The following is a 22754-nucleotide window of genomic DNA, read 5'->3' on the forward strand; positions in this document are numbered from 1 at the left end:
CACTTGGAACTTTTTGGTCCACTCCATCGATCTGTCATCTGTCCAAATACTGGCCCTGCCACTCCGCTGTTCATCGTGAACATTTGTACAGCCATTCTGAAATTCTCCACATTATTTTCGAACTTGTCACTCATTATTTCAGGTCCATACATTAAACTTAACTCGCGAGCGATTTCAGAAGCTGAAAATTCCTCTGCAAGCAAAAATCTGATCACACTGCGCACTTCAAAAATTGCGGAATTTACAATTGCCTCGGCCATTGCGATCTGCTCTAACCGACTGGCAAAAAACTACGAAATCGCCCAAAGACTGCAGTAATTTCCGGAAGAGTCGGCTGACTGCTCTGTATGCGTGGAACTTCATTCAGTTAAATAGTGACCCTGGACGTTAGTCACTGAATACGCCTTATATCAGGAATGGCTATCACTGTACAGATATTTACGTTCTGTTTGGCACGCAGCCTTTTATACGTCAGAACATGACACATTGAAAACCCATGCTCCAAAACCAGCTGCAAAAAAGGTAATATAGTTTTTTATTTTAGTATTCTAGTAGACAAGCCTGTTTCGGCTTATTGCCATAAAGCGACCTGCAAAAATAATATTAATAAGATTATCTATACATGAACTGTGGCTGTTTTGTGTGTACAACTGCATTGGTACTTACGTATAGTTGGAAGTGACGACTACATTGCATCTACAGTAAACTTTTTCTGCCATGTCTTCGTTAGTATAACATTTTTTGTAGATACAAAAAATAAACACGTTTTTTCTGATATTTTTACAGTTCTTTACTACGATGCTATCTGTTTACAAAGTATGAACAGCTTGCCAGAGATGTTACATTTCATTGTCCTGATCTTACTTAAATTATATCTGTAGTATGTATGGGTTTGTTTAGAATACGACTTTTTCTTATTTTATCATGTCAAAATTTTCAATGTAGTATTTATGTTTAAAATCTGTATGTTCATTAAGAATTTCGTGTGGACATTTCCTTATATGAATATCAATTTCCAGTTCTTCGAGAATGTTCTTGCAAAATATTTCTAACGCAGTAATCCGTCAAGATTCCATTCACATCCGAAAACTCCACACCACGAAACCGAGAAAATGGAAAGTGCGTTAGAAATATTACACAAAATACCGAAAGGACTTACTGCGACCATTCTCGGAAAACTGAAATTTTATTTTCATAGAAGGAAATATCCACACGAAATTCTAACCGAACACACCGGATTTTAAACATAAATACTATTCTGAAAACGTTATTGATATAACAGAATACGAAAAGAAATAGTCATATTCTAAACAAAACTTACACAGACCATAGATAAAATGTTAAGGGAAAAAGAACACCGAAGTTTAACATCTCTGGTAAGCTGTATGTACTTTTTAAGCATACACTTATTGCATCGTAATAAAGAAAGATCTATCAAAATGTCACACAAAATCGTATTTTCACGTTTCGTAAAGACAAAAAGTAATATAGTTACAACGACATGACAAAAAATTGACTTTAAATGCAATATGGTCGTCACTTCCAACTAAACTTAAGTACCAATATCACTGCAAAAGTAAAACACCCACGACTTACGTATAGATAATCTTACCAGATAGTGGCAACAAGCCGAAACAGACCGTCGTGTAGAACATTTAAAAATATACAGCACCTTACTGCAGCACATTTAAAAATATATACGAGGGTAAGCCCAAAAGTAAGATCTATTTTTTTGTAAGTACATAGACCTGCTTATTTCTATAATGGTTTACATCAGTTTACAGCTTGAACATTTAGCTATTTTTCGATAATCACCATCTCTATAGATGTATTTCTGTAGACTGTGGCAGTTTTTGTATGCCCACGTCATACCACCACGCCGCAATGCTGTTCAGAAAGTTCCTCTTCTTCCACCTTGTCGTCGGAGCTGAATCGCTTTCCGGCCAAACGTTCTTTTAACCTAGGGAACAGGTGACACTAACTGGGCACCAAGTTAGGACTATAGGGTGGGTGGGCGGTTGGGTGGGTGGGTGATTATGTTCCACTGAAACTGTTGCAGGAGAGCAACGGTTTGCCGGGCGATGTGTGGGCGAGCGTTGTCACGGAGAATGTGTACGCCCTTGCTCAACATCCCTCTTCTCCGTTTCTGAATTGCCCGTATGAGTTTTTTCTGAGTCTCACAGTACCTGCCAGCGTTAATTGTGGTCCCAGCGATTCGGCTCCGACGACGAGGTGAAAGAAGGGGTTCATAACTTCCTAAACAGCATGGCGGCGAGCTGGTATGACATGGGCATACAAAAACTGCCACAGCATCTACAAAAATGCATCGACAGAAATAGTGATTATGTGAAAAAATAGCTAAATCGTCAAGCTGTAAACCGATGTAAACCATAGTAGAAATAAACAGGTCAATGTATTTAGACTACTAGCCATTAAAATTGCTACACCACGAAGATGACGTGCTACAGACACGAAATTTAACCGACAGGAAGATGATGCTGTGATATGCAAATGATTAGCTTTTCAGAGCATTCATACAAGGTTGACGGCGGTGGCGACACCTACAACGTGCTGACATGAGGAAGGATTCCAACCGATTTCTCATACACAAACAGCAGTTGAACGGCGTTGCCTGGTGAAACGTTGTTGTGACACCTCGTGTAAGGAGGAGAAATGCGTACCATCACGTTTTCGACTTTGATAAAGGTCGAATTGTAGCCTATCGCGATAGCGGTTTATTTTATCGCGACATTGCTGCTCGCGTTGGTCGAGATCCAATGACTATTAGCAGAATATGGAATCGGTGGGTTCCGGAGGGTAATACGGAACGCCGTGCTGGATCGCAACGGCCTCGTATCACTAGCAGTCGAGATGATAGGCATCTTATCCGCACGGCTGTAACGGATCGTACAGCCACGTCTCGATCCCTGAGTCAACAGGTGGGGAAGTTTGCAAGACAACAACCATCTGCACGAACAGTTAGACGACGTTTGCAGCAGCATGGACTATCAGCTCGGAGAGCGTGACTGCGGCTACCCTCGACGCTGCATCACAGACAGGAGCGCCTGCGATGGTGTACTCGACGAAGAACCTTGGTGCACGAATGGCAAAACGTCATTTTTTCGGATGAATCCACGTTCTGTTTACAGCCTCACGATGGTCACATCTGTGTTTGGCGACATCGCGGCGAACGCACATTGGAAGCGTGTATCCGTCATCGCCATACTGGCGTATCACCCGGCGTGACGGTATGGGGTGCCATTGGCTACACGTCTGTCACCTCTTGTTCGCATTGACGGCACTTTGAACAGTGGACGTTACATTTCAGATGTGTTACGACCCGTGGGTCTAACCTTCATTCGATCCCTGCGAAACCCTACATTTCAGCAGGATAATGCACGACCGCATGTTGCAGGTCCTGTACGGGCCTTCCTGGGTATATAGAATGTTCGACTACCGCCCTGGGGAGCACATTCTCCAGATCTCTCACCAATTGAAAACGCCTGGTCAATGGTGGCCGAGCAACTGGCTCGTCACAATACGCCAGTCACTACTCTTGATGAACTGTGGTATCGTGTTGAAGCTGCATTTGCAGCTGTACCTGTACACGCCATCCAAGCTCTGTTCGACTCAATGCCCAGGCGTTTCAAGGCCGTTATTACGGCCAGAGGTGGTTGTTCTGGGTACTGATTTCTCAGTATCTATGCACCCAAATTGCGTGAAAATGTGATCACATGTCAGTTCTAGTATAATATATCTGTCCGATGAATACCCGCTTATCATCTGCATTTGTTCTTGATGTAGCAATTTTAATGGCCAGTAGTGTATTTATTAAAACACGGGAGACCTTACCTTTGGGAGTGCCCTCGCAGCGCGCGGCGCGCCGGCCAGCTGCCCCGCGGCACTCACCTGCGCCTCGCCCAGGCCCAGCTCTATGGTGTCGAGGAACTTGCGGACGAGGCCCGCCTTCTCGGCGCCGGCGTGGTCCGGCGAGCCGGCCGGCCCCTGCGGCTCCAGCGCCGGCGACAGCCCGTTCAGGATCGAGTTGATCTCGTTCTTGAGCGCCTCCAGGCCCTGCACCACCGTCTTCGTGTTCGTCACGATCTCCTCCTGCGTCATCTGCGTCATCTTGCCGATCGACTCAATCTTCTTCCTGCAACACCAAACAACGCACCACATCAGCACACAGTCACAACCTGTACACAGTGCGGGCAAAGCGCACTAAAAGTCGTGCAAGAGCGCTCCGTGTTGTTAACACTGAGTCGCGCCTCAGAGCGCCACTAAAGCGGAGTTACTAAATATAGTTTTCTGCAATTCCTTCGCGAAATAAGACGAAATAAATATTTCAGAATTCGAAACCAGAACAGCTGTTAGCACGAGTGACAGAAAAGTAGATATCAAAGGCAAGTCTTCTGGTCCAGATGGTATAGCAATCAGATTCCTCTCAGGGTATGCAGACACAATAGAGCCTTTCTTAGCCATCATATACAACCGCTCAGTTGACAAAAGGTCTGTTCGTAAAGACTGGAAAGTAGCACAGGTCACACCAATATTCAAGACAGGAAATAGGAGTAACCCATTGAGTTACAGATCCATATCACTGACCTCAATTTGCAGTAGGATTTTGGAGCATATACTGTAATCTAACGTTATGAATCACGTCGAAGAAAATAACTTACTGATACGTAACCAACACGGATTTAGAAAATATCGTTCTTGTGCAACACAGCTATCTCTAGTCCCATGAAATAAGGAGTGTTGTCGACAACGGATCTCAGATCGATTCCATATTTCTAGATTTCCAGAAGGCTTTTGACATCGTTCCTCACAAACGACTATTGATCAAATTGCTTGCATATGGAGTATCATCTCGGTTGTGTGACTGGATTTGTGATTTCCTCTCAGATTTTGTGAACATTTTAGATGACCAGGTGCGCCCCACGATTGAAATGATGTTCCCAACAATAATGCCATACTTCAGGACGGTAATACATCCAATTCACACAGCCAGGACAGTACAGTCGTGGAATAATGAACTGCAGTTTCTTCCCTGGCCAGCAACCATACAGAACCCTTGTAGGCGCTATTTGAGCGAAGACTCCGTAGCAGATTTCCGCTTCCCTCGTCACTATTTCAGGAATTAGAACAGGTTCCGATCGTAGAGTGGCACAACATTCTACTGGAGACTATACAATCATTGTATGCCACTATTCCAAGACGACTTGCAGCTATATTACGAGCAGATGGGGGTCGAGACTATTATTAATAAACCACTGTAAGCACAGATGTTCACATTATTTTGCCCATCCCCTGTACAAGCGTTCTGGCAGCCTCAACAGCACCATATGGCGACGCCCGCTTCAACTTCGCCGTGTTCATGTGGGTCAGTGGGTGCGTCGTTAGTCGCCAGGGTCAGAAACGGCTCGCTTACGTAACGGACGAGCTCACGGCCGCGACCGCCTCGCAGAACGCAGCCTCGCGGACCAGCCTTGTCGTCGTCGTGCTAACGCGCCAAAACGTCGGGCGGTCACACGTCCCCAAACGCCTGCACAAAGCTATCATCTTACTTATTCGTCTCGAGTGCTTTAGTTAGCAATGGGAGCTGTACTGGCGTCGTCGACGCACACTGTCTTGTCACTGTGCAAAGCTTTGTGCGCCCAGGTAACAAAACTATGCGGAAGCGAAAATTTCGCATATTTCAAGAAAAAGTAACTCCCTCGCTAATAACAATGCATACTGACACACCAGAGATATCCATCAGTGATTTTCAGGCTCTTACGTCAGTAGGTATTAAAATCCATGGAGAAGAAATAAAAACTTTGAGATTCGCCGATGACATTGTAATTCTGTCAGAGACAGCAAAGGATTGGAAGAGCAGTTGAACGGAATAGTGTATTGAAAGGAGGATATAAGATGAACATCAACAAAAGCAAAACGAGGATAATGGAATGTAGTCTAATTAGGACGGGTGATGCTGAGGGAATTAGATTAGGAAATGAGACACTTAAAGCAGTAAGGGAGTTTTGCTATTTGGGGAGCAAAGTAACTGACGATGGTCGAAGTAGAGAGGATATCAAATGTAGACTGGCAATGGCAAGGAAAGCGTTTCTGAAGAAGAGAAATTTGTTAACATCGAGTATTGATTTAAGTGTCAGGAAGTCGTTTCTGAAAGTATTTGTGTGGACTGTAGCCAAGTATGGAAGTGAAACATGGATGATAAATAGTTTAGACAAGAAGAGAATAGAAGTTTTCGAAATGTGGTGCTACAGAAGAATGCTGAAGATTAGATGGGTAGATCACATAACTAATGAGGAGGTATTGAATAGGATTGGGGAGAAGAGGAGTTTGTGGCACAACTTGACTAGAAGAAGGGATCGGTTGGTAGGACATGTTCTGAGGCATCAAGGGATCATAAATTTAGCATTGGAGGGCAGCGTGTAGGGTAAGAATCGTAGAGGGATGCCAAGAGATGAATACACTAAGCACATTCAGAAGGATGTAAGCTGCAGTAAGTATTGGGAGATGAAGAAGCTTGCACAGGATAGAGTAGCATGGAGAGCTGCATCAAACCAGTCTCAGGACTGAAGACAACAACAACAACAACAACAACAACAACAACAACGTCGTATCTGTAGGATACATTTAAAATATCACGATTACGAGTTAAAATATAAGCGTATGGAATAAATGTGACAGCTCGCACACTGTCCGATTACCGGTTTCTTCACACGCGAGCACCTTCAGAGATTCCTTTCGTTGACAGCAAAACGTTAAATGTTTCAACCTCCTCTCGGCCCCATCGACAAGACCATTTTCTTGGTTCCTCTTAATATGCGGCGGATACGTACAATGGAAAGTAAGCCAAACCGACTGACAACATCTGCAAGTAATTCTGGCTGGTCGAACTTCGTGGAAATATGATGTTTCGTATGACGCCATTTCACTTTATTCACTACTGGAATTTTTCGTACGCATTTAAGCTAATTAACTCCATGAAATCTGCGTGATCATTTCACATTCTCGTTTGTCAGTTTCAACAGGTTACACTGGAGTAGCGATAGTTCTGCAGTTATTCGTTTCTTTGCAAACATTCTCCTTTAAGTGTTTCTACATCATTTAACTTTTTGTGGACAGTGAGAAGTCATTTTGTATACATCTTTAACTTCTGAATTTACCCTCACGGCTCTGCGTCTGCTGTCTTCAGTTTTGTTCAATTGACGCAATAAATGTCTGTACCTCCTAAGCATAGGCGCCATACGAGGAATTACTTGATCCTGGCATTACTCAGTAGGGGAGCCAATTTGAAGTATCTGCGGCAAGCCTGGTGACAGCCGCGGCTCTCTGAATGACCACAGATAAGTTATCTCTTGAGTACGTGTGCTTGGCATCTGAAGAGACACCAACCGAAATACTGTAAACTGCAATGCGATTAAGACTTTCAGCTTCTGATAAGGCGTTGATAGTGCGGCATGTAAGTCTGGGCCCACGTCATACTGTAGAACACGTTCAGATTTCTGAATGCTGTGACCACGCTACAACGTTCGTTAAAGAATTTGTTTTACTAGTTCTCCAAGTGGAACTCTACGCGTCCCTCCGCGGTACAAACGCGTTAAATTGAGACAAGGTTCAGTTTTAGTAGTTCAAAGTCTGCCCTGTACAGCACAAAACTAAGTATGATTATATATTTGTTGACAAGCGCTTATGAAAGCACAGTTTCCACACACTATATACATCTTCCCGTCACACTGAATAATAGAAAAAGAAACTGGTCCAACTACGCAATAAAAGGTCAAGATACTACAGCCTGAAAGCCAAATACAGTGTGGAAACTGCTTTGTTGGGACTACGTGGGACCAATGTCATCCGACAGAGTCGGCCGCTGTGGCCGAGCAGTTCTAGGCGCTTCAGTCCTGAACCGCGCTGCTGCTACTGTCGCAGCTTCGAATCCTGCCTCGGGCATGGATGTGTGTGATGTCCTTAGTTTAGTTAGGTTTAAGTAGTTCTAAGTCTAGGGGACTGATGACCTCAGATGTTGTAAGTAGGCTGTTTAGGTTTTTATGTTGGTAACGCCACGTAGCGCCCTGCATGAAAATCACTGACTGCTATGTGCAGTCTGTGGCTGGTTGGACTCATTGTTGGAATATTCGCTATTGTTGTGTTGGGCAGTTGAAGGCGAACAGCGCGTAGCGTTGCGCAGTTGGAGGTGAGCCGCCAGCAATGGTGGATGTCGGGGGGGGGGGGGGGGGGGCAGAATTTTGAGAGCGGACGATCTGGACGTATGTCCATCAGAAAGAGTAAATTTGTAATACTGGGTATCATGAACTTTTGAATATTATTAAGGTAAATACATTGTTTGTTCTCTATCAAAATCTTTCATTTGCTAACTATGCCTATCAGTAGTTAGTGCCTTCAGTAGTCAAAATCTTTTATTTAGCTGCCTGAATTGGCGCTCGCTGTATTGCAGTAGCTCGAGTAACGAAGATTTTTGTGAGGTAAGTGATTCATGAAAGGTATAAGTTATTGTTAGGGCCGTTCTTTTGTAGGGATTATTGAAAGTCAGATTGCGTTGCGCTAAAAATATTATGTGTCAGTTTAGTGTTAATCAGAATAAGTAAAGAGAGAAATGTCTGAAGTACGTTCAGTTCTGCTCAGCTGTTTGAAAATCAAATAACGTAAGAGGTTTTCGAGTACTGTCATTTTTAAATTTTTCTAAGGTGACGTTTCATAATGTTAAGCCCCATAGTGTTTGGAGCCATTTGAACCATTTGTATGTCATCCGAATAATTTAAAATCCGGATAGGCTCGAAAGACAAAAAATAAAATGAGCTGGGTTAAACGTTACAAGCAAGTTATTATGGAAATACACAAATTGCACAGCTTTCACAATGTTGACAATTTATTGAAAAAAAAGTGACTTTTATACATACAGTCTCTTTCGAGCCGAATTCGTATGTCGTTTATGTGTAATACGATCACACAAGCGTTTCGCCAACAGTTCGGAGTAGTTTAGGCCCGGCATTCCAAACAATTATTTTGTTCCTCTGTTTCTCGTAATACTGTTAAGCGACAAATTAGTAGGTAATGGGAGAGTAAATTTTCTATGTTCGAACACAAAGTGTTAATCACGCGGAAGTAGCAGCAGCAGCAGCCAGCCGGGAAGCGTCACTTCAACGCCGTTACCAGGTCACGAAAACAGCAACATCTACGTTCTTGGGCGACTCTGCAAACGAGCTCAGCACAAAATCGCCGGTAGAGTGCAGGCAGAACAGCCTTCATTACTCTCCCAACATTACGTAAGAAACACTAGGTAGTGCGCAACATCGCCGTCGCCATTTCACTAAGCAGCAGAGATACACTAACAAATTCGTTGAGCCAATATAGCTGAACTTGAGACTGAAGACTCCAGATAAGCAGAGCTGATCCCGTCACCAAGGGGACATCCCGTCACCAAGGGGACATCCCGTCACCAAGGGGACATCCCGTCACCAAGGGGACATCCCGTCACCAAGGGGACATCCCGTCACCAAGGGGACATCCCGTCACCAAGGGGACATCCCGTCACCAAGGGGACATCCCGTCACCAAGGGGACATCCCGTCACCAAGGGGACATCCCGTCACCAAGGGGACATCCCGTCACCAAGGGGACATCCCGTCACCAAGGGGACATCCCGTCACCAAGGGGACATCCCGTCACCAAGGGGACATCCCGTCACCAAGGGGACATCCCGTCACCAAGGGGACATCCCGTCACCAAGGGGACATCCCGTCACCAAGGGGACATCCCGTCATCGTTGGCAATCATGTCTTTCACACTCGATTCTCTGTTATGTGGTGCTGTAACTTGTTTGAGCCTGTTCTACTCTTGCTGCCTTATGAGAGGATCAGCCATCTGTAGCCGTGGATAATTAAGACCAGCAGTCAGTATCTGATGGGTAGTCCAGGGGACTACCAACACAGTGCCAGCCCAGGGCGAAAACTATCTTAACTCCAACGTGAACAATAGTCTTGACAGCCTCAGTGCACCAGGTTCAGCATGACATCTGATACTGCTGTCTACCTGATGGAACAACGCGAGCGGTTATATGGGACATATGTGTGTTCCCTGAAACAGGGTGTTACAGTCGCAGTCAAGCAGGGCGTGAATACCACGCCAACGGACGGCAAGCCCCTGCACCAGAATGTCATCGACGTCCGATCCTACCTGATGCAACGTCCTCGCCGCTTTGAGTTCGCTGTTGGATTCAGGCAGCTGGTTCCTCACCGGATTTTTAAATCTTTATTACAAATTTATAATAATTATACAATCTTATCCCACTTCCTTAAATAATTTGTGGCCCCTAATTTTATCTAACATTAACTGCAGGTAGATACAAATTTAATTAGTGAGCTACAGATATAACCAGATAACAATGGGCAACTGATTTATTATTATTATTATTTCTTTACTTTCTCAGACGTTAAGTCTGGTTAAAAATGGAAAGTGACGCGGACCCTGATCAAGCGTCACTTCCTTTTAACTGTATAGTATGTGCTATATTGCATTTAGGAACTTTCGGGTAATTGAACATGTATCAATAATTACGGATTTCTGTAGTTGTATACATAAGTTTGGATGTAGCTGTATTGCATTGATGTACTGGTGGATATTGTGTGGTATGACTCCTGTAGTTGATAGTATAATTGGTATAATGTCAACTTTATGCTGATGCCACATGTCCTTGACTTCCTCAGCCAGTTGGATGTATTTTTCAATTTTTTCTCCTGTTTTCTTTTGTATATTTGTTGTATTGGGTATAGATATTTCGATTAGTTGTGTTAATTTCATCTTTTTATTGGTTAGTATGATGTCAGGTTTGTTGTGTGGCGTTGTTTTATCTGTTATAATGGTTCTGTTCCAGTATAATTTGTATTCTCGTTCCCCAGTACATTTTGTGGTGCATACTTGTATGTGGGAACATGTTGTTTTATAAGTTTATGTTGTAAGGCAAGCTGTTGATGTATTATTTTTGCTACATTGTCATGTCTTCTGGGGTATTCTGTATTTGCTAGTATTGTACATCCACTTGTGATGTGATCTACTGTTTCTATTTGTTGTTTGCAAAGTCTGCATTTATCTGTTGTGGTATTGGGATCTTTAATAATATGCTTGCTGTAATATCTGGTGTTTATTGTTTGATCCTGTATTGCAATCATGAATCCTTCGTGTCACTGTATATATTGCCTTTTCTTAGCCATGTGTTGGATGCGTCTTGATCGATGTGTGGCTGTGCTAGATGATACGGGTGCTTGCCATGTAGTGTTTTCTTTTTCCAATTTACTTTCTTCGTATCTGTTGATGTTATGTGATCTAAAGTGTTGTAGAAGTGGTTATGAAATTGCAGTGGTGTAGCCGATGTATTTACATGAGTGATTGCTTTGTGTATTTTGCTGGTTTCTGCTCGTTCTAGAAAGAATTTTCTTAAATTGTCTACCTGTCCATAATGTAGGTTTTTTATGTCGATAAATCCCCTTCCTCCTTCCTTTCTGCTTAATGTGAATCTTTCTGTTGCTGAATGTATGTGATGTATTCTATATTTGTGGCATTGTGATCGTGTAAGTGTATTGAGTGCTTCTAGGTCTGTGTTACTCCATTTCACTACTCCAAATGAGTAGGTCAATATTGGTATGGCATAAGTATTTATAGCTTTTGTCTTGTTTCTTGCTGTCAATTCTGTTTTCAGTATTTTTGTTAGTCTTTGTCTATATTTTTCTTTTAGTTCTTCTTTAATATTTGTATTATGTATTCCTATTTTTTGTCTGTATCCTAGATATTTATAGGCATCCGTTTTTTCCATCACTTCTATGCAGTCGCTGTGGTTATCCAATATGTAATCTTCTTGTTTAGTGTGTTTTCCCTTGACTATGCTATTTTTCTTACATTTGTCTGTTCCAAAAGCCATACTTATATCATTGCTGAATCCTTCTGTTATCTTTAGTAATTGGTTGAGTTGTTGATTTGTTGCTGCCAGTAGTTTTAGATCGTCCACGTATAGCAGATGTGTGATTTTGTGTGGGTATGTTCCAGTAATATTATATCCATAATTTGTATTATTTAGCATGTTGGATAGTGGGTTCAGAGCAAGGCAGAACCAGAAAGGACTTAATGAGTCTTCTTGGTATATTCCACGCTTAATCTGTATTGGCTGTGATGTGATATTATCTGAATTTGTTTGGATATTGTGGTTTTCCAATTTTTCATTACTATGTTTAGGAACTGTATCAATTTAGGATCTACTTTGTATATTTCCAATATCTGTAGTAACCATGAGTGGGGTACACTATCAAAAGCTTTTGGTAATCAATGTATGCGTAGTGTAGCGACCTTTGTTTAGTTTTAGCTTGATATGTCACCTCTGCATCTATTATCAGTTGCTCTTTACATCCTCGTGCTCCTTTGCAACAGCCTTTTTGTTCTTCATTTATAATTTTGTTCTGTGTTGTAGGTGTCATTAATTTCTGTGTAATGACTGAAGTTAATATTTTCTATATTGTTGGTAGGCATGTTATGGGGCGATATTTAGCTGGGTTTGCTGTGTCTGCTTGATCTTTAGGTTTCAGATAAGTTATTCCATGTGTAAGTGTATCAGGGAATGTGTATGGGTCTGCAATATAACTGTTAAATAATTTAGTTAGATGTGAATGTGTTGAGGTGAATTTCTTTAGCCAGAAATTTGCTATTTTATTTTTTCCAGGGGCTTTCCAATTGTGAGTAGAATTAATTGCTTGGGTGACTTCATGTTGCAAAATTATCACTTCAGGCATTTGTGGTATCATCTTGTACGTATCTGTTTCTGCTTGTATCCACCGTGCATGCATGTTATGTTGTACCGGGTTTGACCATATGTTGCTCCAGAAGTGTTCCATATCTTATGTTTGGTGGATTGTCTATTTTAATGTGTGTGTTATCTATCGTCTGGTAAAATTTCTTTTGGTTTGTGTTGAATGTTTGGTTTTGTTTCCTTCTATTTTCACTTTTTTTGTATCTTCTAAGTCGTTTGGCCAATGCTTGTAATTTCTGTTTCTTTTCATATAATTGCTCTATCCCTTCTTGTTGTGAGATTTTACCTAACCTTTTTCGTTTTTTTTTTTCTGACATTTCATTTCTTATAAATTGTGTTAGCTGTCCGATGTATGTTCTCAGTTTTTCTATTCTGATCTGTAGCCTGTGTTGCCATGCTGGTTTTGTGGGTTTCTTCTGTGTGTGAGTTGGTTCTGATCTCTGCCTAGTGTGTATATTTATTTTAATGAGTGCTCCTATATAAACCAGTAGTTTTAACTCTTCCATAGTTGTGTTTTCATTTATTTTGTTGTGTATAATTGTGATGGTAGTTTTTATTGTTGTTTCGACTTGTGGGTTATTTGGCGGTCTATGCAAGAATGGTCTAATGTCTGTATTAGTGTCTTTCTATTCTATATATGTCAGCTGAAATTTTTCTTCTATATCTAAAATGTGTGTCACTTCGTGTTCTATTTGTGCTTGTTCAGGTGGTTGTTTAATTGATGCATGTTGTCCTTTGTTTGTTTGCTCTGGGATGTTTGAGTCAATTACTGTATTTATTTTAATGAGTGCTCGTATATAAACCAGTAGTTTTAACTCTTCCATAGTTGTGTTTTCATTTATTTTGTTGTGTATAATTGTGATGGTAGTTTTTATTGTTGTTTCGACTTGTGGGTTATTTGGCGGTCTATGCAAGAATGGTCTAATGTCTGTATTAGTGTCTTTCTATTCTATATATGTCAGCTGAAATTTTTCTTCTATATCTAAAATGTGTGTCACTTCGTGTTCTATTTGTGCTTGTTCAGGTGGTTGTTTAATTGATGCATGTTGTCCTTTGTTTGTTTGCTCTGGGATGTTTGAGTCAATTACTGTATTTTCTTCTTCTTCTGATTGCACATTATTTTGTTCCAGTATTTGTTGTACTTGTTGTTTGATGTTTTCTAATTCTGACTGGGGTGTCCTGTTATTTTTGATTATTACACGGATCTGATCAGCTAGTCGTCGTTCTGTTAAAAATTTTAATTCTGGGTATCTGGTAATAAATGTTGTGTATACTTGTGATCTGTATCCAGTTGTGTTGGTTCCTAGGTTTGTTGCTTGGTAATAACAGAACATGAGGTGTCGATTAACTTCATCTGACCATCTCATCCTCTGTCTTTGTTTTCCTTCTAGGGTGGTTGCAGGAAGCATATCCTGCAAAACACCTCTATTTGGATTTAGATCATTTTCCAGTTGGCTAGCAGTGTCATTACCATTGTGGGCGGGCATAGGGTTCAAGCGTCGTCCCCGACCATGACGGCGCTTGTCCGAGGCTTCTTTAGTTCTGTCCTGAACCAACTAATCACACTAAAAGGGGGGTTAGCCCTATTAGTCGTTTGTTCTTTTCGTCGCCTTTTACGACTGGCAGAATATACCGGAGGCCTATTCTTTTCTCGGGCCTCCATCATCATCATCATCATCATCATCATCATCATCATCATCATCATCATCATCAATGTTAGCTTTGTATGACCTACACTTAACTCTACTGCCTGCAGCGTCACAGTTGTGTCAGTAGATTATAGAACCTACTTTTCAGAGCCTTGCTCATCGAGCTAATCCCGATGAGCGTGCCCCTGATACTGGGCAGGCGAAGGATGTTATTCACTGCAGGTTCCTAAGTAGCAAATTTCCTAATGTAAGTACTACTAATTAGTTCTAGCCCAAGTCAAGTCCGGTGCTTTGTCCTGTACCGGTGGTGTCGTACCCCACTCCCCCTAGTGCTGTACGCGACGGATTTCAGAGGAAAGTCGGTCTGTCCACGCACACGCGGTATGGGAACGGGGCGCAAAATTCAGTATTTGGTGTGTCTCAAATTGTTAGTTTAGTTTATGTCCCTCGGGTATTTTTTTGACAGTTTTCGTGATACCTAGTCCGCCAATTGATTAAGAGTTTGAAAAGTGTCCTCTTGTCTAAGTAAGTGGTATGTATCATGGTCAGGTAACTGGTCACGTAATGTGGGTGCTACATCATTGAAAAGGGGCCACTCGCAGACCACATGATCGGGAGTACCCTCTGATGCACCACATTCACACGTGGGTGTGGCCCTTTTCCCGAACCGACATAAATTGCCGGCTATGGCCCAGACAAACCCCAACAAAAGGAAAACGAGAATAATGGAATGTAGTCGAATTAAGTCGGGTGGTGATGAAGGGATTAGACCAGGAAATGAGACGCTTAAAGTAGTAAATGAGTTTTGCTGTTTGGGGAGCAAAATAACTGATGATGGTCGAAGTAGAGAGGATATCAAATGTAGACTGGCAATGGCAAGGAAAGCGTTTCTGAAGAAGAGAAATTTGTTAACATCGAGGATAGATTTAAGTGTCAGGAAGTCATTTCTGAAAGTATTTGTAGGGAGTGTAGCCATGTATGGAAGTGAAACGTGGACGATAAATAGTTTAGACAAGAAGAGAATAGAAGCTTTCGAAATGTGGTGCTACAGAAGAATGCTGAAGATTAGATGGGTAGATCACATAACTAATGAAGAGGTATTGAATAGGATTGGGGAGAAGAGGAGTTTGTGGCACAACTTGACTAGAAGAAGGGATCGGTTGGTAGGACATGTTCTGAGGCATCAAGGGATCACCAGTTTAGTATTGGAGGGCAGCGTGGAGGGAAAAAATCATAGGGGGAGACCAAGAGATGAATACACTAAGCAGATTCAGAAGTATGTAGGTTGCATTAAGTACTGGGAGATGAAGCTTGCACAGTATAGAGTAGCGTGGAGAGCTGCATCAAACCAGTCTCTGGACTGAAGACCCAACAACAATATGGCCCATGGCCAGTGAGGAAATGGATCAGTCCTCGGGTAGGTTCAAAGTATCTCGTGCCCAGTCGTTCCCTGACGTTAGGAAGAATTTCTAATGTTCTGCGACCTGTTTGTTCCGCTTCCCATAATTCTTTCCACAATTGCCCGCCTATTCGCCTTCTCACACTTATCCTAAGGGATCATTTTACCAAAATGCTGACAATGTCGACTTTTGACATACTGCTGGTGTTTTTTTTTAAAAAATCCTTATGTCCAATCTTTATAATTATACAATTTTTAAGCCACTACCTTATGTGATTAGGGGGCCCAGATGATGATACAATGGTTGCAATTGCAGCTAACCTTAAGTTATATTTAAGTAACTAGTTAGTGAGCTTCAGGATAATTGCAATGAGCAAAGTTAGTTGATTTGATTGTATGTGAATTACTTACTTAACCTATCTATTAACTAGTTACTAATGCCTACAGCGTTACATGTGTGTCAGTCAAAAGTATAAACCTACTTGTAGAGCCTTGCTCATTGAGATAAACCCAGTTAGCGTGCCCCTGACACTGGGCAGGCCAAGGTGTTAGTCGCTGCAGGTTCCTAGAAACAGTACCTAAAACTAAGTCCTACAACTACTCCTATCCTAATGTCAAGTTCGGTGCATTGTCCATGATCGGTAACGTTGCACCCCAGTCCACCTAAGTCCGGAACGCGGCGCATTTCCAGACTGTAGAAGTCGGCCTGTCCGCGCTCAGCCGGTACGGGAATAGGGTACCAGACTCTATAGGTGTTTAAATATTTCTCACATTCTTGCTAATTCAAGTCTCTCAGATATTCCTTTAAAACGTTTTGCGATACCACGATTGCCAGTTTGTTGATGGTCTGGAAGGTGTCGTGTTGTCTAAGTAAGCTGTTTGTGTGGTGGTGTGGCAGTTGGTCACGTAACATTGAAGCTACATCATTGAAAAGGGGGCACTCGTAAACGACATGGTCGGGAGTACCCTCCGGAGCACCACAGTCACACGCGGGTGTAGCCTTTTTCCCGAATCGACATAAATATGTCGGGTAGGGTCCATGACCAGTGAGAAAGTGGAATGGTCGCCGGGTTGGTTCGAAGTATGTCATTCCCATCCGTCCCCTAATATCCGGAAGAAGATCAAAAGTTCTCCGTCCGGTTTCTTCAGCTTCCCAGGATTCTTGCCATAACTGGTCTCCTCTTAATCTGTTCCCAGCCCTGCTGCCTAAAATCTCTTCTGTTTTCTACATGTTCCCCTTCTTTGCCCAGTACCATGCCGCCTGTTCCCGAATTTTGACGTACAGGGGGCAGAGCCTCATTATGACTAACAGGGCTCCTCCCGGCGTAGTCCTGTATGCCCCCCACTGATCTCACTGTCTTGTTCCTCTGGACTCCTCTCACTGTGTCATGGAAGGCGCCACCCTCGTGAGTCTGTGCGCCCAGACTCCCGAGCCGTAACCCACTAATGATGTGAGTATACTGTTGTGGTACAATTTGATGAGATGTGGTGTTTGGCGACAGAAACGGAGCCTGCCTCAGTGCCACTGGGGAAGGCGGCGGCCCAGTGTGGATCGATGGGCCGGCGGAGCGGCCAGCCAGCCAGCCAGCCACGGAGAACCGCAGTGCGGTGCGGGCGCGCCGCCTCGCAGGCGCCCGGCGCTCGACTCGCGACCTCGCGCAAGGTCACGGCACGGCGCTAAGCGGTTGCCAGCCGGCGGCTCCGCGTCACACGCTGCTACACACGCCGAAGGCGCGCGCGTTGAAAGCTGTTACTCAGTAACTGGGGTCGCCCGCTAGGGGAAACGACACGGCGACAGGATCCCAGTCCGGATGGCTTGGCTGTGGTCGACGAGGCTGTAGTGGCGGAGCACAGTGCGCGGAATCCCGCAAAGTGGCCGTGAATGACAGTTCCGAGTCAAGAAGTTTCATTTAATACGTTCGCTGAAGTAATGTTGGGGCTACGTGATCACCACCTCAGTAGTGGCCAGCTGTTTCCGCCGAACGTTGAATTTCAGGGCCAACGCGCCACTTTTTTGTGAGCCGCATTCCGAGCTACCCGGACAAGGAAAGTACTGCGTCGTTCGGATGAAATACACTACTGGCCATTTTAGCTCAAGTCCACAAGTGCATAAAACAGGTCGCAATAACGCCTTCTTTACATATGGCAACCCTACATAGTCAAGTCCTCATTAAGGTATCAAACTTTTATTACACTACTGGCCATTAAAATTGCTACACCACGAAGATGACATGCTACAGAAGCGAAATTTAATCGACAGCAAGAAGATGCTGTGATACGAAAATGATTAGCTTTTCAGAGCATTCACACAAGGTTAGCGCTGCTGGCGACACCTACAACGTGCTGACGTGACGAAAGTTTCCAACCGATTTCTCATACACTAACAGCAGTTGACCGGCGTTGCCTGCTGAAACGTTGTTGTTATGCCCCGTGCAAGGAGGACAAATGCGTACCATCGCGTTTCCGACTTTGATAAAGGTCGTATTGTAGCCTATCGCGATTGCGGTTTATCGTATCGCGAAATTGCTGCTCGCGTTGGTCGAGAGACCCAATGACTGTTAGCAGAATATGGAATCCGTGATTCAGAAGGGTAATACGGAAAGTTCTGCTGGATCCCAACGGCCTCGTATCACTGGCAGTCGAGATAACAGGCATCTCATCCGCATGGCTGTAACGGATCGTGCAACCACGTCTCGATCCCTGAGTCAACGTTTGCAAGACAACAACCATCTGCACGAACAGTTCGACGACGTTTGCAGCAGCATGGACTATCAGCTCGGAGACCATGGCTGCGGTTACCCTTGAAGCTGCATCAGACAGGAGCGTCTGCGATGGTGTACTCAACGACGAACCTGGGTGCACGAATGGCAAATCGTCATTGTTTCGAATGAATCCACGTTCTGTTTACAGCATCACGATGGTCGCATCGGTGTTTGGCGACATCGCGGTGAACACACATTGGAAGCGTGTATTCGTCGTCGCCATACTGGCGTATCACCCGGCGTGATGGTATGGGGTGCCGTTGGTTACACCTCTCGGTCACCTCTTGTTCGCGTTGACGGTACTTTGAACAGTGGACGTTACATTTCAGATATGTTACGACCCGTGGCTCTACCCTTCATTCGATTCCTGCGAAACCCTACATTTCAGCAGGATAATGCACGACCGCATGATGCTGGTCCTGCGCGGGCCTTTCTGAATACAGAAAATGTTCGACTGCTGCCCTGGCCTGCACATTCTCCAGATCTCTCACAAATAGAAACGCCTGGTCAATGGTGGCCGAGCAACTGGCTCGTCACAATACACCAGTCACTACTCTTGATGAACTGTGGTATCGTGTTGAAGCTGCACGTGCAGCTGTACCTGTACACGGCATCCAAGCTCTGTTTGACTCAATGCCCAGGCGTATCAAGGCCGTTATTACGGCCAGAGGTGGTGGCTCTGGGTACTGATTTCTCAGGATCTATGCACCCAAATTGCGTGAAAATGTAATCACATGTCAGTTCTAGTATAATATATTTGTCCAATGAATACCCGATTATCATCTTCATTTCTTCTTGGTGTAGCAATTTTAATGGCCAGGAGTGTATTTTGTTCATCGAAATCAGATTTTTTTAAAAAGGCTGTTCCTGAAGGTATATACTTAATTACGAACACTTATTTCACTATGTAGTCATTAATTAAAAATGGGTTTGTTAATTACACTGATCAAAAGTATTCGGATATCCCCCCCCCCCAAAAACATACGTTTTCACATTATGTGCATTCTGCTTGCACCTATTGCCCCGTACTCCATATCAGGGACATCACTAGTCACTCTACATCGTCAGAGAGCAGAACGGGGCGCTCCGTGATTGGGTGTCGCTTGTGTCATACGTGTGTATACGAGAATTCTGCACCCCTAGACCTCTCCAGGTCCCCTGTTTACGATATGATGAAGTGGAAACGTGAAGGGACACGTACAGCACAAAAGCGTACAGGCCGACCTCGTCTGTTGACCGACAGAGAGCCGACAGTTGAACAGGGTCGTAATGTGTAATTGCCAGACATCTATACCGACCATCACACAGGTATTCCAAACTGCATCACGATCCATAGCACGATCCGAGTGGGAGGTGAGGAAACTTTCATCCAATTTTTGACCATACTGGAGCAGATTATGAAATACTGGCAAAGTTTTCAAGATACTGGCCACTGTGCGGCGGAACTGAACTTTGCAGGTTGCGCAGGTGCATGAAGCGTGGAGCAGTAACAACCAGGTGACAACCTGGAAGGGTGCTGTTAGCCATGCCAACGACTGATATACAGCCGACTGCCGACATGCCTACCTCCAACGAAAAAATGTACACAGGGAAACAGAACTGAGTACAATGGCCATGCGCAATAATTTCACGCGTTTCAATTGCCTGGTGGAAGACTCAGCTGGTCGCCACCTTGACCCCGGCCATTCTACAGGGCAAATGGGACCCAAGTTCAACGTGGAATCCGCACCACGTGTCGTTTCTGTCCAATCTCCCGACCGTTGAGAGGTAAGTGCTTGGAAGTCCTTGGTCCACCGGGATTCTATCCCGAGATCTTTCGGTTTCCAGGCACGCGCTTCACCTCTAGACCACCAGATCCGACATAATATCGATATCGAACTGTGCATCTCGACGCCACGGGTTATTTTTCTAGTCATTCCTTAGAAAATTGTATGTCATTTAAATTATATTACTGGTAAACCAAAGTTGCTACAGTCATAAAGAATAGGCCTAACAGCACCTGAACCCTAAAATGAATAGACAGACTGACTGGTGAACTCAATGTAATTAGCCGTAACTGGAAGTATTCCACATTTACGGGTGTCATAGCATCAGGCTGTGTTGTCCTACATCCCTATCGCTTTCATAATTGTATCTGTGTTTATATACGTAGGCTTCTTCCGTGTCGAATTCGGCTCCATTCAGTTAGATTGCAACAGACGTCCTATTAAATCTTTATTTAAATTTGGTGAGTGCTACATGCGAAAAATAGTACCCATAAGCAAGCTTGAATGTACATAACATCGAGAGGCTGTAACAATGGAAAATTGTACTGAAATGCAGGAGGATCTACAGCGAATTGACGCATGGTGCAGGGAATGGCAATTGAATCTCAGTGTAGACAAGTGTAATGTGCTGCGAATACATAGAAAGAAAGATCCGTCATCATTTAACTACAATATAGCAGGTCAGCAACTAGAAGCAGTTAATTCCATAAATTATCTGGGAGTACGCATTAGGAGTGATTTAAAATGGAATGATCATATAAAGTTGATCGTCGGTGAAGCAGATGCCAGACAGGTTCATTGGAAGAATCTTAAGGAAATGCAATCCGAAAACAAAGGAAGTAGGTTACAGTACGCTTGTTCGCCCACTGCTTGAATACTGCTCAGCAGTGTGGGATCCGTACCAGATAGGGTTGATAGAAGAGATAGAGAAGATCCAACGGAGAGCAGCGCGCTTCGTTACAGGATCATTTAGTAATCACGAAAGCGTTACGGAAATGATAGATAAACTCTAGTGGAAGACTCTTCAAGAGAGACGCTCAGTAGCTCGGTACAGGCTTTTGTTGAAGTTTCGAGAACATACCTTCACCGAGGAGTCAAGCAGTATATTGCTCCCTCCTACGTATATCTCGCGAAGAGACCATGAGGATAAAATCAGAGAGATCAGAGCCCACACGTAGGCATACCGACAATCCTCCTTTCCACGAACAATACGAGACTGGTATAAAAGGGAGAACCGATAGAGGTACTCAAGGTACTCTCCGCCACACACCGTCAGGTGGCTTGCGGAGTATGGATGTAGATGTTATATTGTTGATTGCGTTTACTTAAACAACCTATGGCTTGACTTTTTGGGTTCATAAACATTTTAGTTTTATCTGTTATTACTTTTATGTTGTAATTTCATGTACTGACACGTTCCATGACCTTGCAGATTTGCTCCTACGTGACTAGACGTGTAAATAAGTAAAAATAAAGAAATAAGAAAAGCTATGTAACCTTAACAGTGGTGAATTGACCGTAAATTTTGAAGTACTTGTGGACTTGACCAACGTATGGGTTTCCAAAATTTTAAATAGACGGGTCCCAGATGTCTTGTGGTCTTTTCGCGGTATTTTAGAAAACAGTCGATGGATAACGTGTCGGGTGTAGATTTGGTGAACTTCCCACCTTATAGAAGAACTTAGTTTCTGCGCGACAGGTCAACCGCATCATGGACTGACGTGCCTCTATCAGGCAAGCTCAGTTTCACTATGCCCTACTGGGTTAGAGCAATCGCCGCTGCCAGAGGCGGCAGTTTGATGTACTACATTTAGCACCCTGTTAAAATTTCCACCTTCCCTGGTGACAATGTTAGTGATGAACAGCGTATATGGGGTCGCTACTGCAGCCGTGTCATTTTGTCGAGGCAGCTGCAGTGAGCGCTTGCAGAGTGGAGGCAGCTGCCCCGCCGCCGCCCTCTTGTGCGCTGAATGCCGGTGTGGGAGGCCCAGGAGCCGAGGTCAAGTGTATATGGACCCCGTTTGGAGGGCGAGCGCCCCGCAGGACCGGCCGGATGGCTCGTGAATAAGTGAGGCGCGCAGATTGCCCGCCCTGTTTACACCTCCGTCCACCCCTACACAACAACGAAGCCGCCAGCTCAAACACGGCCACAGCGACACCGCACTGGACACGGTCCACCTCAGAGCTCCACTTGCACCCCAAGTCCCAAAATATACGTTGGATGTATCACAATCCGTCTGCCCCTGCCGCTTTTCTCCTCTACAGTACTACTGTAATTATTTGATGTCTTCACATGATTTATCACCATCACTACTCCTTGGCCGGCCGGAGTGGCCGAGCGGTTCTAGACGCTACAGTC

The 22754-nt window shown here is 43.8% G+C and overlaps 1 protein-coding gene across 5 annotated transcripts in view; it reads right to left on the reverse strand.

Annotated features, from left to right (window-relative positions):
- The window catches only part of LOC126425087 (kinesin light chain), a 431165-nt gene that overhangs the window by 131757 nt on the left and 276654 nt on the right, over positions 1-22754 (reverse strand). For all 5 annotated transcript variants that reach the window (XM_050088000.1, XM_050088004.1, XM_050088002.1 and 2 more), the window contains one exon: positions 3910-4153. In XM_050088000.1, coding sequence (XP_049943957.1) covers positions 3910-4153 — 244 coding nt within the window. The remainder of the gene's footprint in view (positions 1-3909; positions 4154-22754) is intronic.

This window comes from Schistocerca serialis, chromosome 10, assembly GCF_023864345.2.
Source record: "Schistocerca serialis cubense isolate TAMUIC-IGC-003099 chromosome 10, iqSchSeri2.2, whole genome shotgun sequence".
NCBI classification, from domain to species: domain Eukaryota; kingdom Metazoa; phylum Arthropoda; class Insecta; order Orthoptera; family Acrididae; genus Schistocerca; species Schistocerca serialis.